The following is a 19,868-nucleotide window of genomic DNA, read 5'->3' as shown; positions in this document are numbered from 1 at the left end:
GACAAATATACCCTTGTCTAAGATTTGGACAAAAACATGGTAGATAGAATATACGTCGGATGATTTTGTTGAAGTGATATTAGTTAGTTCTATTTTTCCCTATGTTTTCATAAACCACATATGCATGCGTCGTGCCTTTTTGGAATTCTACTTAAATAAGGCATTTTTTGACATCTCACTAAGATATGAAAAAGAGAATGCGACATATTACCTGTTTCAAATGACCTGGTGTTAACTATGTTTTCCCCTCCTGCATGTGGGAAACATGTGAGCTCTTTCGAGCCTAGCAACTTGGTCAAACCATTATATATGACCATCCGGTGCCGACTACCAAGTTCGACCAAATGATGGCCAAAGCTCGTGGTGTCCTCACCTTCATCTTTTGATCTACGTGTGGTGCCTATCTCTAAAGGATCGACATTTACCATTTCTAAGTTTCCATTTATCTAAAATATTGTGCATTGTCGGGATTGGGTTCTTGCATTGAAATCTCCTACAAGGAAGACTTCTCCTTGGGAAGAATATCGGATTATGTCATCCAATAGAGGTTTGTATGGAGAAGGCCCATGTTGCACTCCTTCATCAATTAAATTCGCCTCTACAGCCATATTATAACGAGATCCTTTCGGGGGAAAGTAACAAATGGCAAAAAATATTGCATGGTCTTTGCTCGTGAAGACTTTCACCCACACGCAATGAGCTTCTGGGTCTGTCCTTAGTATTTCTAGCCTATTATGTAGCTCTCTCTGAAACAATATTGCAACACCTCCAGATCCTCAGGTAGTGCGTCGATGTGAGGTTTGTCTAAATGCAGACTCCCAACGAAATCCTTCGACTCGTGGGAGTCCTCTATCTTGGCTTTGGTATGTTTCTACCAAGAAAAGTATATCTGATACCTTTAATATCTCCTCTAGGTTGCCATGGTGTGTCCAGAGTGCACCGTTACAATTCCATAAGGTCATCCTAAATGTATTTTCTGTCACATGGGTCGCACGCCGTCAATTAGTAGCGCGATCATTTATGATCACTAGCCTGTCTCGATAAAAGGCGTGATGCCCTTCTTTACGAGCTTGCATCACTCTTGGCATACAACTTTTTTGGTGCTCAATTTGCATCTTAGTGAGGTCTTCATCTAGATAGATAGGGTCCCCACCTAATCCTTGAAGAATTGGTCTCTTCGTAAAGAATGTGATTCCAGATTCTAAGTCTTTAAATTGAAGGACTACAGATCTCTTCCTAGTTGTGTCACGTCCGGCCCTCCAAGCTTTGGTGATAGGTAGGGCCTTTGTGTACCCTAACATTTCCCAAGTGTTTGTGCATCCTCGACGGGTGATGCATCTTCTTTGAACCCGGTGACAAGTACATTTAAGCGTCGGGCTTGACGCATTTTCTCTTCGTCAAGGGTAGTGTTAACAATATTTTCATCTTTTATTTCTTTTCAAATGTTTCTTTTAACCACATCTACCCAACCTGTTTTAGCTAACTCCATGTCAGTTTTAACTTCCTCTTTAACTTTTTTAATCTCTTCCTTTATATCCTCTACGGAGGATATTTCACCGTCATCCCTAGATACCTCAAATGGTGTTTTCCACTTTACGTTTCTCTATTTCGGCTTTAAGGGCATCTTTTTCCTCTCTATCTTTTTTCTTGTGGGTTTTGGTGTCTTTCGCCCATTTTCTCATATCCATCTCTATTTTTGCTAAATGGTTAAACATGTCTAAAAAGTCTTTCATTTAGACATCATTATGGTGTCAATAAGAAAAAAGATAAAAGAAATGGGTGGGAGACTTAGCCAAGTTTGTGTGGAAGTCGCATTCACATCGGCATTTCATCGGTTCGCATGTAGCACGCAACGAGCACGTCGAAAGAACCCACCAAAGGAGGCTAGCACTCAAAGTGAAACGCACACACCTCAAAGGTTCACCAAGAATGTGCACTTTACAACGGTAACAATAACACAGACCACGCACGCACAGGCAAGGGGCAGTATGCGACGTCAACAGAATAGCAAGCAACACGACAGTACGCCCGCAGACGGTCGTAGATGGCAACACACGACATCGCGGCAACAAACGACACAACATGACAATAGACAGCAACACGACAACAGACGGCAACGCAATAGCAGAACGCACAAACGCAACAAAAACACGCGTATAGAAGATAGTCATAGACGGCAGCACGACCGTAGATGGCAGCAAACGGTACCGTAGCAACAGACAGAAACAGAGAGAGAGACAGAAACAGAGAAAAAAGCAAGAGTGGAGAGGGGAAGAAGAAGAAGAGAATCTGTTTTTATTGTTGCGCTCTCTATCGGCAATAGAAGTCGGCACAAAGAACGTATTAGAAAGCCCTCGATTAGAGTTTTGTAACGAGATATAGCAACTTAAATTTGGGGGTCTGTACGAGAAGCAGCAATAGAAATAAGGAATCTTGTGTTATCGGCATCCACATACTCAACACACATTGTGGGTCTTCTATTGTCTTCATCATCTTTGACCTCTTCAATCAAGTGAGTTCCGGTTGTCTCTCTTGTTCATGGAAAGTTGTTTTTATCCTGGATCAATATCACCTAAAGAATAATGGATATAAACATGAATTCCTCACAAATTGTGGGGGACATTGATATGGAAACAATGGATACAAAAAAGAGTAATATGATGGTTGAATGTAATCGTGAAAGGGAAGACATTGGAAGCTCTAAGAGGTTTAAGGGTATTGAGGAAATTAATGAGAAAATCCATATGTAGCATTGGAGCATGTTTTGACTAGTTTCATGACACCGGTTGCTCTAAAGGAGCAACTACACCCATAACATTGTTCATTCAATGAAAGTGGTAACATGGAATGTGAGAGGGCCATGTTCTCCTCATAAGAAGTATATATTATGGGAAACTTGGTTAAGTAAAGAATGGGATGTATTATGTGCAGTTGAGCATAAGTGTCATGAGTTAGCAGGATCCATAGTTCATTTACATGGATATTCATCATTCTATGCATGACATCTTAATAATCATTATTCAGGTGTGGTATTAATCGTGCAGGATAAATAGTATCCTCAAGTGGTGCATATTGATCCTTATGGTCGGATTTTGATCCTAGAAATCACTTTTTTTGGCGAGGTTGCGTGGGTGGTTGGGATTTGTGCCCCTAACCAAGCCCCTCAATGTATTTCATTATGGGGCTCACTCCTTCAAACCCTATGTGTGGGTCGTCCAGGATTAGTTATGGGTGATTTTAACATGTGTGTTGATGCATCTCAATCTACGTCTGAATATTCAATCATGGATGATCCTGAGCAACTAGCTTGAGATTCATTGGCTATGGAGGTTCTGAAGTTGGATGTTTGGACATGGTTGCATGGGAATGATCTAGGTTTTACTTTCCAATCCACTCAACATAGACAAACATGGAGTCGGTTAGATAGATTGTATGTGATGCACAATGATTCTTTTTTACCAACATCACTTTGTATGAAAGTTCTACAAGATGTAGGAACTTCAGATCAATTTCCTATTTGTTTGGAGGTTTGTAATCATGCAATTGACATGTATAAATCCTTACTTGGAAAGCCTCCATTACGCTTTAACTCTTCTCTTTTGTTTCAACCTCACTTTGATTCTCTCATGGAGCAAATTTTGGTAAATTTTTCACAAGAATTGAATCTTAAAGGAGTTAAAGCATGGGATATCACGTTACGAAACATTAAGATCATTCATCGTATGTATGGAGTAACTAATGCTCAACGAAGAAGAGGTCTTCTTCAACAATTCTCACAAGTTCTCTCTAGGTGTAATGCATTATTGATACATGCACCATTAGGTGAGGAGCTTTTGGATATCCAAAGTCAATTGCATGTTATTATTTCTCAATTGCAATGCCAAAGTTATCGTTATGCAAAGATGCGACAATTGAGGGATGGGCTCATAGATAATCAATGTCAACCTCATTTGTTTTATCAAGCGTTACATCATACTTATGCTCGATCTAATGTGGTACATGTGAAGCAAGGGGATGAATGGATAGTGGATCCTACCACAATAATTGACATATGTGTTCATTATTTTAAGGAGTTGATTGGCCCACAATTGTTAATGACAAATGAGGTGAGTAGAGCACGTCATGAGTTTTATGATGTGGTTGGATGTATTATGCATGACCTCATTAGTCATGAATTGGATGTGGATTTCACTGTGGATGAGGTGGACACAGTTTTAAGGCATCTTCATAGTGGTAAGAGACCTGGTTGGGATGGCTTGAGAAATGAAGTTTTCAAGCGATACTCAAACATTTTAAAGGGGCCCTTAACTTTGATGTCTCAACATTCTTGGGATTCTGGTCATATGCCTCAAGCTTGGAAGGTTGGTCTACTTAAATTAGTTCCAAAGGTGGCATCGCCCGAGTCATTTCATCAATGGAGCCTATTTCTTTGATGGGGGGGTTGTATAAGATATTTACAAAGGTCTTGGCAAATAGATTACAAAAGTATTTTTCAAAGTTGATACATCCCGCCCAATATGGTTTTATTGCAGGTAAAAATATATTGCATAATGTGTTGAATGTTCAAATGGCCATGGATTATGCTCGAAACACTTAACATCAAGAATTGATTATGGTGCAATTAGATTTGGAGAAAGCTTATTATCATGTTAATTGGTCCTATGTTTCTAGGTTAATGCATACAATGGGCTTTGGACCTCGTATATCTCGCCTTATATTTTTATTAGGACAAGATGTCGTGTCTCGAGTAATGCTTAATGGGGGAGTTACATCAGATATTGCCCTCACAAGATCCGTTTGTCAAGGATGCTCATTGTTGTTTACTATTGTGACTCATCCCTTGTAAGTGACGTTATCAAGGCTTGCAACAAATGGTGACATTGTGGGTCTACACCTTCCGTCTAGAGGGCAACTAGTAGCACAAGCTTTGGTTGATGATTCTTTCATGTTTCTACAACTTAGCCTCACGACAAAATCTTGAGAAGGGGATGCTTGTATAGAACCAATTTGCATTGGCATCCGGATTACATATTAATTGGAGGAAGTCTAGTCTCATATCATGTACTAAAAGGGATTTGGAATGTTTAGGATGGCAAGGATATGTCGTGAAGAAAGGATCTATTTTTTGACACTTGGGCTATCCATTAGGAATGAATGTTACAAATGGTCAATTGATTGAATGGATGTCTAGTAAGTTGAGGGATAAGTTCATGTATTGGAAGTCACAATCTTGTAAGATGGGAATCACTTGGGTTGCATGGAATCATCTAGTAACTCCTAAGCGCTTGGGGGGAGCTGGAGTATTGAACTTATCTAAGCATATGATGGCTCGTAGATTTTCATTATTACAAGACATGTGTTCAAACTCACAACCATGGATATCTATTGTTCAATCTTTCATCGAGAACAAGGGTTTAACACATGGGAGGACAATGATTAAGGCTTCATGGTGTCAATTACTAAATGGATGTATTTCACTTAGGATTCCAGGCTCTACATGTGTTCAACACTTGGTTACCTCATGGCAAGAAAGACTCTTGTTATGTGTATGGAAACCATCCTCTAGTAGAGAGCATTGTAATTCCTTTCAAAAAGAGTTGCTTGTGTCTTCTCAGTTATTATGTTGGCTAGGAAAGGAGAGATTGCGCTCTCAATTTAATCATTTGTTTCGTTTGGGGGTCAAAGAGGTGGGAGATATAGTTGAGGCTTCATCTCAAAGAATTTTGGAGTTTGTTGAAGCTCGACAACTATTACGCATTTCGCCTAATTATGGGTTTATTTGGCAACAACTACAAAATATTCCATTGATGCAAGGTCCCTTACCTCTACAAACAGGAGAACAACCGCGGATTGATTGGTGTTTAAAGGGCCAAACATCTATGTTACAAGTGTCTACTAATCTTTTGTATCATTTCTCTGTTGAGTCTCTTGGATGCTTATCATCTAAGGCTGAAGAAGAATGGTGAATACACAAATATGATCATGGGTAGTGGCAGATCTTACAACATAGTTGGCATTCTAAATTGCCACTTGCAGCAAAGGTCTTCATTTGGAGAGTTTTGATTGGAGGATTGCCTTTAGGATTAGCGCTAAAGCGGCGTGGATTAGCAACAGGTAATTGCTTTTTTTGCATTGTTCAATTGGAAGATAGTACTCATCGATTTATACAATGTCTGATTGCTTGTTAGATTTGGAGTTACATTTCTCAAATTTGGCAAGTCTTATCACGGTGTTATTTGACACCTAGACAATGGGTGTTTGTACAATTTACACAGGTTGACCCAAAATGGAATATGGAGATCGTTTTTCTATTTCTGAGATATTGGGGATTGCGTCATAATTGGAATATGCGCAGCACTTTTGTATTCGACGGTAGACATGGAGTGAAAGCATATCTACGAAAGTTGAAGGGAGTACTAATATGGCAATTTTCTTTATTGGAGCAAGTGAAAATTCTTTCTTCAATGGAGTGTTCGTCTTGCCTATTGGCAACTCAACATGTTCCACTACCCATGTTGTGTAGTTAGTGGGTGACCATACTCCATTGTCACACCCATTGTAAGTAGTGTTTTTTACACACATTTATTAATATAATTGTGTGTTTTCACCGAGAGAGAGAGAGAGAGAGAGAGAGAGAGAGTGTGTGTGTGTGTGTGTGTGTGTGTGTGTGACAAAGAGAGAGGAGGTAGTAGAAACAATCTCAATTTCGACCCACATTCATGCTCATTGGAGTTTAGACTGAAATCCTAGCTTCTTTTTCTCTTCCAAAGTGTCTCAATACCCTCTTCTAGATGAACTCTAGTGATTCTTAGCTTCACATGAAAATCTTCCTACTTCTTTCTTCTTCTACCAAGTTATAAGGCAAGCTTAGGAGTTAAACGAAAAGCAGTGGGAGGAGAAAAACCATTTCCAAACTCAAGGAAGTATTGAGAGATCGAGGATTGTCCAATTTTGATGTAATATTTCAGGGACGCTCACATTGATGTGCTCCATAAGTTGATTGGCCATTATGATCATCATTTTCTTCCAATTCTAGTGATAACCCATTTTTTCCATCTAATATGAAGTTTGATTCCACTAATTCCAGTATGGTGGTGGTGTAATATCTGGTGTTGACATTGTTATTGGTAGCCAAGGGGCTTCCTCATTAAGTTCTTTGTTGAATGGGTATGCATCTAGATGTTCTAGGGGGATATTGCATTTGCACATTCTAAGGAGGTGCTCACTATTCCAAGCAATAGACATTATGAGGGACAAATTTGTGCAACTAGTTGTGTTTTTCAATGTTCTGAATCTTGGTAACTTAATCCTCACCAACAACTTCATGTATGTGGGCAAATTTACTATTGTACCATTAGCTAACCAACATCCATGCCTCAACCAATGCCAATTTCAGGATTGGAGACAACCTAAAATGTGTGGGCATCAAGAAAGATGATGAAGTCATTATCACCATTGTACTAAAGGGTGTGAAAGTGCAAAGGGCAAGATATTCTATGCATTAGTTTGAGAAACAAACAACCCGAAATCAAATAGTGCAAAGTTCAGTTTTTATTAAAAAATAGTTATTTAAAGATAATCGACTCAAATCCTTGTGGCTAGAGGTTTTAAGGTATAGTCTTCACCACACCTTCAAGGAAAGCTAAAGAAAACTAGATAGGAAGATAGAATTTTTTTAAGAGGAAGAAAATTGGTCATCACACATTTGTTTGGGAGGTTGGAAGAAGTTACACCAAGGCATTGAACCATTGTGAATGACTAGTTTTTCATTTTATGTTTACTCTTTTTTCGGATTCAATATGGCTTCTAGCTTTGGACCTTTTAAAAGAGAGAAAGAAAGTTGTAATGCTTCTCCATCAATTAGGTTAATGTTTTATGGTTGGATTTTAGATTTCCTTAGAAGCTATCAAAGGAAGCTTGTTACCCATCCTACTAAGGTGGAGGCCCTCATGGCTCCAACTCTTTAATATGGATGAAAGCCTTTGTCAAATTGATAGAGCTATTGTCCCTTATTTCATGAGAAGAATAATCCGCAAACATAATGTTCCACGTCCCAATGTCACTATTGCCGGATCCATTATTCCTTGTTGGCCTACATGCACATCTACTCATCTCAATCTTAATGTGCAAAGATTTTTAGTTGTGCTACAACACTACAAAATGCACGAGAGAGGCACCCCACAATATTTTAACTAGTGATAAAAGGTCTAGGTTAATCAAAAGTGTGAGCTTGCTCTTAAGGATGCCTTAGTACCCAAATAAGAGAAGGTTGGCAATGACATGTACGCAAAACATTGACGATTACGTGAGTCAATTTTGCAAAAGATCAAAGGTTAATCAAAAGTGTGAGTTTGCTATAAATGCTCTCATGAAACATTGGCATTTGTGTGAGCCCAACTTCGTGGAATCCCATCACAATATCCACATATCCGTATCTACGCATCAAAGTACACTTCCCATTTGTCCATTGGACACCAATTCAAAGAGCTAAGACATATCCTTACCAAGACTTTGAATAATTACAAGGTATCCAATATCATTATATCATGCAATTCGGTAATACCATGTAAAAGGCAAGTCTCTTGCAAAAATTATCAATACAAATTGTTACAAGCAAAAGAAAAGAAGAAAACTTTGGCAACAAATAGTACAATATGTATTGATTGATTGAAATTTAATCAGCAATGAGAATGTGTGCACTATAATTATACTAGAATGAAGTATATATGTATGTATTAAAACTTAGCATGAATCAATCGAGGCTGCAGCGAATATGTTGATAGACTTGGCACTTGACGAGGAGCTTGTCCAAGGCTTGGAATCCGGGCATGATGAGGAACTCGACCTTGGACCGCGAGCAAGTCGGACAAAGTGACACGGACATGTCGTTGTCCGGGCAATGCCGTGACGGCTTCTTCTTCGTCTTCGTCTTCAAGTCGGGCACGGCGTCGACGTAAAGAGGGTCGATGTCCAGACCTTTGGCGACCCGGAGGATGGTAAGGTTTGGGTGTATCGAGAAGGCGAGGCGGTGGAGGAGCCAGACGCATTTGGAAGCTTCTAGAAAGGAGGAAGTGAAGGCTTCCCTCTCGTCCGGGGAGTGGAAGAGGATTTGCCACGAGAATTGGGACCACAGCTGCTTGGTCTTGCGCTGGCAGAAGCGGCGGAAGGCGGCGTCGAAGGAAGGATGGGCGGTGTCCACGGCGTGGCCGGGCTCCGAGAGCTTCATCCTCCGGAATTCCGAGAGCCGCACGGAGCAGCGGGCGGCCGGGTCCAGGATCTGCGTGACCCCCGACTCGTCGAAGCTGTCGTTCTCGAAGCAGTGGAAGAAGGCGCGGTTGATCCTCGACTCGAGCGCATACACCGCGTGCTCCTTCCGGGCCAGCACGGCCCCCGGCTCCAGCCCCGCCAGTGTCCGCAGCACCGCGCAGCCGCCCGAAGCCTCCATTTGCTTGATCATCGCCTTGGAGAAGGAGCGGATCGAGAACCTCGCCCGCATCGTGGCCATCTCGATTAGCCCGATTACGTCCTCCCCGTTCTCCTTGTCTCTTCTTCTTACTTCTTCTTGTGTATGAAGAAGAAGAAGCCCTATGATTGCCTCATCGGCCTCGCCTCCAACACCGCCGCTACTCGCTACAGGCTTTGCATTCTCATCGCCGCTTCCTGTTGGTAACATTCCCTTGTTTTCCTTGTCATCATGCTCATGCCCCATCTCCTCCTCCTCATCATCCATTCCTTTGATCCATGAATGATCTTCATGTACTGCAGAGATTCGATCTTCCTCTTCATCCCTCGGCTTCGATTTGTTAGTATTACTAACATCCGCCCCTGGCTTATTATTAGAGATGCATTCCTTCACATAGCAATGATGGTCGCCTTCTGCGATCGCTGCCTTGGCGGCAGATCCATGACTGCTATCATCAGTATTCATGGTGTTCCCATCGATTCCTAAGGATTTAGTAGCTCTGCTGCTTAATTGCCTTGACGGATTAATGCTCGGATCAGTGACCACATTTCCCCCTCTCTTAGGGCCTGCTTTTAAAGCCATAGCTTGCATTTGCTCCAGTTGCCATTCCAGCATATCGATGGTGTCTTGCTTATCAGCAAGCTCAGATTGCTGTTTCTTACTAATCTCCAGAAGCTCAGCCACTCTTTCACTAAGGCTGGGTCTACTAGCAGTATTGTGATTAGGATCAGTACCATTCTGCGCTTTCGTGGCTCCTACTACTTGGCTGCCACTTCTACCACTTATAGGGTTCATTAAGCAAGAGAAAAGACTCGAGATTATGGTAAAGCCTTTCGATTTAGACCCCCCTCCTTGAGTATGGCTGCTAAGCAGCTCATGGATCGCATCATCAACATGGAATCGAAGATGCACAGGTGGGGGAGCCACTGTTGCTCCGGATCGAGAAACCCTAAAATCGTTGCCTACTGTTGCTCCCGATCGAGAAACCCTAAAATCGTTGCCATCCGACTCATTTAGGTTATGTGAACCCATGACACTGATATGACTATTATTATTATGATGATGATGATGATGATGATCTTCAGAGAAGCTTCGGGAGCGCCGCAACGTCCCGGTCTTCTTCTGAGCATTAGGGTTTGGGTAGTTACTGTTCTGCGCAGAGACTGATTGGTTTCGTTGCAATGCGGGTTGGGCCTTACCTTGGGCCGATGATTGGTTTGATGGGTGAGAAGAAGTCCATGGGGTGCTGTCGCTAATCTTTTCCGAAGCCATCGCTGGCCTTTTGGTCTTAGAATTCTTCCCATGGCTGATGCAGACACCGGTATCAACAGAACCCTGATTAGGATTAGGGTTAGGATTAGGATTAGGATTAGGAAGATTGGATGTCTTTACGATCGGTGCAGGGAAGACATATGCAGAGCCTGACGCTGGCGATGATGATGATGATGATATGGCGGCGGCGTTAGATTGGCCGCCGCCTGGCGACGATTTGAAAGGAGGAGATGGGCGGGACCAATGGGTCGAGGCCTTGTGAGGAGGCATTTCTGCTTCTGCTTTAGTCCACTGCCCCCTATTATCTCTAATCCTGCAGATTACTAAGGGCTAATTAAGTTAATTAAGTGCTTTTTGAGGTAAAACTGGGGGGGGGGGGGAATGCGGGTGGGTATATAATACTATCTAGGTAGGTAAGATTGGCATGAAAAAGATCATTAAGGCAGCTAAAGATCATTACAGGTAGCTAAAGATCATTAAGGCAGCTAATCACATGCTAATTCTGATTAATGGGCCCTGCGGTAATGATTTATGTCCATTAAATGGGGTCAAAGAATGATGCGTAGGAAGGTTTTTTAGATGATTTGGGTAATTTATATATACTACATATTGTGAAGGTTTTTTGCGATGACGTTAGGCCTGTCATTTATTTATTTACGTATGTTTTGGTTTTAATAAATAAATAAATAAATATTTATTTATTTATTTATTTATTTATTTATTTATTTATTTATTTATTTATTTATTTATTTATTTATTTATTTATTTATTTATTTATTTATTTTTATTTATTTATGAGTCGAGAAGGCGAGCAATCAGACAAGGAATTATAAATAAAATCTGAAAACAAAAAAAAAAATGTGTTATTAGTAAATAAAATAAATAAACAACAGAGAAAAAAAAAACAAAATGAGCCGAGAATAGAAAGCTAAATAAAATGATAAGATAAATAATAATTAGAGAGAAACAAAAACTTAACAATTTTTAAAAAAATGAGTATATAATAAAGTTTACTAATTATTTTACTAATTTTCGGGCCCATCCATCGTGGGAGGCGATCGGTCGATAAATATAAAAAAACGCAATTTTATTTATTTGTTTGTTTGTTTGTTTATTTATTTACTGTATATATGTATTTATTTCTCGTATTTATGTCTGTTGTTTATTTGGTTTGTTTGTTGTGCATGAATGAATCTAATGACTTCATTTACGTTGTTAGCATATATAAATAATAAGACCAAATTATGTATCTTACGTTTTCAATACAAACAAAAAAGACCCAAACCGATGCCAAACCCATCGGTTTGGGCGAGCCCCTTCCCATTATTGTCCACCCCTCCCTCATGAGCATAGCATGGCATCTCCACTAGTATTAGAGCCGATGATCGAATGTGTGTGTTACTGTGTGTTATTGTGTGTTACGTTACATCCGTCTCTAGTATCTTATACTCATCGTGTAGCTAGAAATGCTAGATTGGATGAAGGAGAAGTAACATGCCGGGCTCCTCTGGAGAACTCTATCTTCCTTCATGACACTACGACACCACATGAGAGTACCTTTTCTTACTTAGAGAAGAATGGCTACATTGCTTGACTTTACTAGCATGTTTCTTATCAAACATCTCTTCCACACATTTAGTCGTAACTTCAAGTCATATATGTCTTTTTACGCACCACCACGTCTACATAAATTTCCAAAGAATTGGCTTCAACCATCAACCATTATTTCAAACATTCTAGTAAATCACCAAACCAAATAGTAAACAAACACAAAGATTTGGTAATGTTGCCATCAAAATGCTCTCAAAATTCGTTTCAAAACACCTTTGTGTTTGTTCACCACCTTTGTCACAAAACCAAGTTTGTATGAGGAAGTAACGATTGAAAAAATAGAATTATGGGGAAGTATCATAAATTTACAAAAGAGAGGTAGCAGAGAAGTTGTTTTATACAAGTGATTGAATAATGCTTGGCCATTAAAACTTCTCCACTCTCCTTGGTTTTGAAAGGTCATCACATTGATTATACTTCCTGTGCACATTGTGAGTGAGGGTTTTCATATTTACTTTGACATATTTGATGGCTTAGCACAAGTCTTCCATGATGCTTTGTTCGACATGGACCACGTCGTTATTGGTCATAAAAGTATATCAATAAATTGACATTGTTTTACGATACATGTAAAAGCATCTAAGATTATTGATTTTACCAACATACAACTGTGACAAAAGTTGGAATTATTTACAAAGGAAGTAAAAATGGTGTCACCTTTTTCTAATTTTGATATAAATATTTATAGCATTGGGCCTCATAACTTTAGTATTATTATTACATGCATGAAAGCAAATTGAAAGATTAGTAAATAGTATTTCGTAGAAACATGTAAAACTGCTACATTCCAAGACTCTTAGTCTTCATGACTAATACATAGATTCTTAAGGGCCCTATTAATTCTCTAGTTTCTTAAAAATATGAAATGGAGCTTTGTGTTGTAATTTGTGTTGTAACACATATTTCTTACAATATAATGTCATGTTACTGTCAATTCAAATTCGTATTCTTGTTTCACGACGATATCAAATCTAGTTAAACATGGGTTTAGAAATTAAAGTGAAGTAAGAGATGAACCATTTCACCCATAAGATTGTTGATCGAATAAGAGATGACAAACAACATCGTGAACTTACTAACTTTTGTGATTGTCAATAAAGTAAACAACACGATGATAAGTAATGTCTAAATCATTGGGAAAGAGAGTAACATGTTTCAAAATAATAGGTAACTTGTGTTGTCTCTCTCTAGTCTAATACATTGGTCTCCTTGCAAGTTTTTTCTTTTTCTATGCATACAAATGCTTCAAGTTGTAGAATCATTCCCATGATGATATGTTCATCATGTCTAAGTATTTCTCTTTGTTTGTTCCACCATGTGGTTGAGATTGGGCAAATCTTTCTCATTTCCCATGCATTGTAGGAGTGACAAAATTCAATTTATCTTTCACACGATTACAATGGGGGCAAATTCGTTAGAAAGAGGGAGCATTGATATTTTTTTAGTAATTACACCTACTTCACGATCTCTTTTCTCAAATTCAAATACATCAACATAATGTTGGGCTTCTATATACAAGTGAAGACAAATGTTTGTCCTCGATAATTTCATCATTTCACTCAAAGATATGTAGGTGTATATTTGTTAAACTTCTCGATATATAATTTACTTTATTGATAATCCCATATCCATATAATCACAGTTTTTATATCTTTTCTCTCTATGTATACCATGCAATGAAGTTTAAATCTCTCCCCATGTTTTTGCATATGCCACTTTGTTTAAGATAATTTAATTGGTAATTTTTAAACTATATTGTCATTGTGGAAGTCACATCAAAGTCGAAGGCCATATATCCATACCATGGATCCTATGTATTTATGTGTATGTGTACATACTTTGACGCTACCATGCACACCTTCTCGGTTACTTTCATGTTTAAATATAACATATGGTTGTGTTCCTAGAGTTTTCTTACTCCTCATACCTTTATGAGAGAAATATGCTATCTTCTCTCTCCTATATATACCCCTGGCACACTCAAGTTCAAATCTCTACTCTCTTTTTCTCTCCCTATCTATTTGCATGCCTTGGACTTTTAGTGGATTGTTTGTAAATAGATCAATTATGTAAATTTGTTGAAACACTATAATCAAAACAATGGGACACAATTTCAGGATAAGTAGGGCTAGTTGCCAAATAGTGACGTCAAACAAATTTTTCAACAGGGATATCAACAATTTGATAGCTACGAAGAACATCCCACATTTGGATTATGGAAGTGATTGGAAGGTGTGCTAAATATGTAAGAGTTATCTGACATTTGGATTTTTATAGTAGAAAAGACTATTGTGCACGATCACATGTCCCCCATACCTGAATGCGTAACAATTGCCCAAGTACATGAAATTATGAAAGAAGGCATTACATGGGTTTGAAACATGTGATAGTTAGCTTCCGTGATATTTGTTCTTTGCCTATAGTTGTAGGCCATTGCTTGTACTTTGAATGGAGGCATGTAATTATTCTAAACCCACTAAACTGTCGCCCTCATGAATTGTTGCAAGTCTTATTTGTATTAGAGATAGTTCAATGGCATAACTTACCAAGAACATTGTTTTTTGATAATGATGCAAACTCGCCTCCAATTCTTTGAAACTCCTTTTCCAATAAATAAAGATTGAGTTATCGATGAGAAGAGTTAATCTAGTAATTGAGGATATGTTTGGTAGCTATTGTGCGAACGCCAAACAAATGAATTGACCATTTCCACCTAGTAGACTTTGGTTACAGTGCCATTCTCATTCTAGTATTGGCAAAGTCCATTTAAAACATTATAAAGGAGAGAATCTTCACTCCCCTAATAAATTGGGGAATTATTTTATTAACCTAAATAACTATGCAATAAGAAAAGACAATCAATGAGAGATTTCACGTAAAGAAGTCTGAGGGCGATAAAAGAGACATTAGGGAAAAGGGAGATGATAACAAGAAGGCTAGTTATAAGTAAATCAAGTTTACGAAATTACATGGATATTAAATCCAATTTACAACAATTTCACATTAATTTTAATGTCAAACGAATCTCTTACCTTGAACATAAGAAACCAAATTTACTCTATGTTTCATATTGAAATTGCTTTTCTCATTGCATTTCATATTTTTTATTAAGGCTAGATTAAAGGACATTTTTCTTTTCCAAATGTTGTCCTCCACACCTTAGGCTACAAGCTCAAGATCCCTTGGTGGGCTACATCAACCAACCTTCACTCTTGAATGTTAGAATATGTAAATCATATCTTGTCCGTTGTATACTACCTTGATTACCTTACCTTATTGTTCAATAGCTCACATATGTTATTAACATCATCCATGTAGAAACTGGAAAATTTGAAGACATGCTCATAATGAAGAGAAACTTTGGATTAATTTCATGTTTTTCAATCAATAAAATGATTAGGCAGTCGACAACTACAATAAACTTTTCTACATAAACAAGTAGTCTTTAGTATGTCTAAACTTGACATCATCATAGTGAAGATGAGCCTAATTGGAAAAAAATTCTATTTTCATTATGATAAACTAATTCAACTTATGTCGAGACTGTATTAAAATAGACTAGCAAAGTAAGGTTGGCAAAATGGGGAAAGGCTCTAGATTCAAGCTTTGGTACATGAAAGGCAGTTTGGATTCTAATTTAACTTTTGAGAAATTTCACATCTAGTAAGGATATCCATATGGTTTGTTGACGAGTGTCATAATTCTATAGATTGGAAATTTGGTTGAATTGATTATTAGAAGAATAAGTGAGAAGAATAAGATCGGCCATGATGTGAGTACAAGGGAATCGGTTGGTATATTTATTTATCCAACACAACTTTTGTATTTCTTGTGATTTTATAATACCAAGGCGTATCGTTTTGTCAACAGAAAAACAAAAGCAACACATAACTGTCCAAGTTGTTTGCATCACTCTTAACGTAAGTTGTTGTATCATCAGCATATTCTATATCAAGCAGCATTCCTGCATCATCGGGTAGGGGAAGGCCTTGCATTTGCCAAGATCTATCAACAATTTGATAATGCAAAGCTTCTGTTGCAATAATGAATAGGTACAGAGCCAATGGGCATCCTTGGCATATTGATTGTGACATCTTAAAGCTCTTCCCCATGCTTCCAACCATTAAAACTTGGTTGGATGCATCCCTATAAAAGGCAGACGTTCCAAGGATCCATTGTTGGTCAAAGCCTACAGCCTCCATCACTACTTCTACGATTTCCCATGAGATCCTGTCATATGTTTTTTCGAAGTTGAGTAGCATTACTACCAGGTTCACTTCTTGCTCCTTCGCCATGTTGAATACTCCCAGAAATTTATCACATTGTCAACAATGCTCCGGTTTTCCAAGAAGCTAGTTTGCGTTGTATGTATAATGTCCCCTAGTACCATTTTCAATCGACTACTTACAACTTTAGCCATTATCTTATAGGCATTGGTGAGAATCGTCAATGGTCACCAATTGTCAAGTATTGTCAGGTCTTTTCCATCCTTGGGTATTAAATAAATCATTCCTCTGCACATTGCTATGAGTTTTGCAGGGGCTCGGGTGCTAAAATAAACTAGAATAAATCTGTGGGCATTTGGATTACTAATAAGCCTGTGTTAAATTGGGCTCCAGACCCCAATTTTAGATGGTTGAGGAGAGGAGAAACTACTAGATACTTGGGTTTCAAAATCGGTATGGACATTGATCGATAAGAACACTACAATCTACTCGTTGACAAAATAAAAGTGAAGCGAATATGGTGGAATGCAAGAAAACTATCCTTTGTAGGCAAGATTGTGATTGCAAATCAGATTCTGTTGCATGCTAGATAATCGTGCCCAAATCAATGAAATTGATAAAAAGGCTTATCAGAAATTTCTTATGGGGGGTCACTGAGGAAAAACATGCTCGTGCAAAGGTTGCCTAGACCACACTTATAAAAGAAAAAAGTGAAGGCAGGGTGGGACTAGTGGATCCCGTGGTGTAAACGAAGGCCTTGCTAGGCAAATTGGTGATTATGAGCTTGCAACCACCTAAGACACCTTGGAAAATTCTTTGGAGACAGATGGAAGATGTGGATGCCGAGATAAGGTGGAAGTTGGCCAAGCAACCCTTTTGGGTTTTTGTGCTAGAAATGTGACCCAAATATTGGGGATGTACGCAAAGTATATGTGATGTTGGAATTATGACGAAACGATAAGGAATCAGAAAAGGAATCATTTGTCGATGGAAAAATGATGCATATGCTCAGATGTACATGCCAATTATGTGGAACCCATTGATCAAAGATGTAGATGGGCTGATGTTAGGACAAAAAGCAGGCTTCAAATGGGCCAACTTAATCAATGCCCAAGGGAACGTGTTAGTGGACTAGAAGAGATTTCTATCTAATTATGTGGGTTTGGAAGATGAAGATATAATTACCTCCGAAATTGAATGACTAGACTTATACATGCTGGAAATTATCTAATTGGAATTAAGGGAATGAAAGTAGGACCTAATGAGGCATGATAATACAAAATAGAGCATGGAATGGCAATATGTGAGCAACTAGCATATCAAACTGAAAGGCCGATTAGGTTGATTGCAAAAAATGGAAAGGATATGTTGATTGACCCCAAGCCGAGTGAGATCACACTAAAGACAATGTGTTGGCTGATAGAAGGGCATTTAGATTAACTATCATGGGACCCATCGATGTATTTCTAGAGAACTCAAGGACGAATTGAGGGCACCAAGTTAGTTCAATTTTTCAGGTACAACATGAAAATCGGGAGGCAAGTTATTCTAGAACAAGACCACGGCGATATTGTAGCACATAAATATTGGATACAAGAGGGCATTAGTGAAAGGAGATTAGGTAAATTCTAGAAAATGATATGGCATGACAGTGGGGAGAGCAAGATACTTATGTGTTTATGGCTTATTGCCCATAGAGCCTTGCCGGTAGGGACGTGGGGTAAAGGCCCCAATGTAGACCCTAGATGTAGTGCATGTGGATATATAGAAATCATTTCCCATTGTCTATGGGAATGTTGAGAGGCAATGGCTATATGGGAAGGGCATGACGATTGTTATGTCATGCCTCTAGCTCATTTACCCTCAAATGGGGACATGCTTGTTGGAACTGTCTTGATGATGATGTGGAGAAATATGATAGCACATGAAAAGCAATGTATAGAGGGGAAAATGGAACTATTTGATTGATCATTGATAACAGGGTACCTGCAGTTAGTGCACAGAAGCATAAATTTGGAGATCTATGGATGTTGCTTGCACCCATTATCGTATGATGCATATGGATAGCAAGATGTTCCTGGGTATTTTCAGCAAACAAGCGGCCTCCAACAGAATCTATTAATCTAATATGGCCCACATTAATAACCACATTGAGATCACAATATGAGCGGATTGATGGAACAAACGATGTTTCAGAACTAACGAGGCTGAATTTCTGAAAATGTTGGTGTACTACACCGATGGTTGTAGAAAATGGAATGGATATACGATGGTAGTACGTAGTACCCAGATGGTTGTTCCCCCTCCCATTAGTTGAAAAAGGGGCATGAATGAGATGAGATACATAGAGAACAGACATGTGGGCTATGGAATGTAAGTGATGTGTATGGAAAGTCTAGCTAGAGACATATATGTGAAATTGTAAGATATGTTGAGAGGCAAGCTCAACATCGGCCAGATCGGCTGAAGAAGCCGAGGACCGGATCGGCTGGGACCGATCGGTTAGGCCGAGTGCGTAAACCGGGAGGTCGTTAGGAAAGATATTCCGTGAGGAATATATTTGGGAGTTAGTGTAGGAGCTCTTAATGAGCATTGAAGTACTGTCAGTACTTCGGTCAGTCCTTCCAGGACTTGTATAAAAGTGTTCACTGAGCACGTCTTATGTACAAACTGAGTATTATTGTTAAATAGAGTTTTTTTATGTTTTTCTCTCTCTGTCTCTCCCGCGTATACCGTGTAAGCCGAAGCTCTCCATTGAACTTGAGTTTCCTTCCTCTGTTCTGTCTTCATACCTGCTTCCACACGCTATTTTTTACATGGTATCAGAGCGCGAGGGTTGAGAACCTCTCTGCAGCCGACACAGCTTAACGAAGAAGAACAAGAAGAACGCTAGATAGAGGCATGGCGAGCTCACTTCCAACAGAGAAGCTCGACAGAACCAACTACGCTTCTTGGTCCTACAAGATGCACTAGTACCTGCTCGGGCACGGCTACTGGAGTTATGTCGAAGGAGCTAATGACGCGGCACCCGAATCGACACACAGAGACTTCCTGTTGTGGGAGCAATCGGCGAGCAGGGTATTGTACTGCTTCGCGTCGTGTGTAGGCGAACAACTATTAAGCTATGTTCGGGATGCAAAGACGCCGAAGGGTGCGTGGGAAAATCAGAAAAAGATTTTCGCCGCGAGCACCACAGCCAAGAAGCTTCAGCTCCGACAGGAGTTGAGTAACCTACGACAACACGATTTGTCGGTGGCAGACTATACCTCGAAGATCAAGGATATCTGCGACTCCCT

General features: G+C 39.2%; 2 protein-coding genes across 2 annotated transcripts; both read right to left on the bottom strand.

Moving 5' to 3' along the window:
- Positions 1-8,752: 8,752 nt before the first annotated feature.
- On the bottom strand, positions 8,753-12,950 carry LOC147867707 (uncharacterized). The gene is made up of 3 exons (XM_087315740.1): positions 12,914-12,950; positions 11,045-11,065; positions 8,753-10,941 (listed from the first exon to the last, which is right to left on the bottom strand). The coding sequence occupies exons 1-3, from the start codon at positions 12,948-12,950 to the stop codon at positions 8,753-8,755; spliced, it is 2,247 nt and encodes a 748-aa protein (XP_087171866.1).
- A 3,259-nt stretch (positions 12,951-16,209) lies between these two features.
- On the bottom strand, positions 16,210-16,641 carry LOC147867706 (secreted RxLR effector protein 78-like). The gene has a single exon (XM_087315737.1). It carries the CDS (start codon positions 16,639-16,641, stop codon positions 16,210-16,212), a length of 432 nt encoding a protein of 143 aa, XP_087171863.1.
- Positions 16,642-19,868: the final 3,227 nt, after the last annotated feature.

Source organism: Azolla caroliniana, unplaced genomic scaffold, assembly GCF_043228905.1.
Source record: "Azolla caroliniana isolate FFs.n. ecotype wild unplaced genomic scaffold, voAzoCaro1.0.p SCAF_2, whole genome shotgun sequence".
Taxonomy (NCBI): Eukaryota; Viridiplantae; Streptophyta; class Polypodiopsida; order Salviniales; family Salviniaceae; genus Azolla; species Azolla caroliniana.
Note: the sequence above shows the minus strand (reverse complement) of the source record. Positions and strands in the feature narration are given on the sequence as shown.

What these genes read in the sequence shown, in the direction of transcription:
- LOC147867707 (XM_087315740.1), bottom strand. Translation starts at nt 12,950, where the DNA reads ATGTTGGTAAAATCAATAATCTTAGATGCTTTTACAT. An exon ending in AATCTTAGATGCTTTTACAT is followed by an intron (nt 11,066 to 12,913) that starts GTATCGTAAAAC and finishes TAACTTAATTAG; the next exon opens with CCCTTAGTAATCTGCAGGAT. An exon ending in CCTTAGTAATCTGCAGGATT is followed by an intron (nt 10,942 to 11,044) that starts AGAGATAATAGG and finishes AATCGTCGCCAG; the next exon opens with GCGGCGGCCAATCTAACGCC.
- LOC147867706 (XM_087315737.1), bottom strand. Translation starts at nt 16,641, where the DNA reads ATGGCGAAGGAGCAAGAAGTGAACCTGGTAGTAATGCTACTCAACTTC.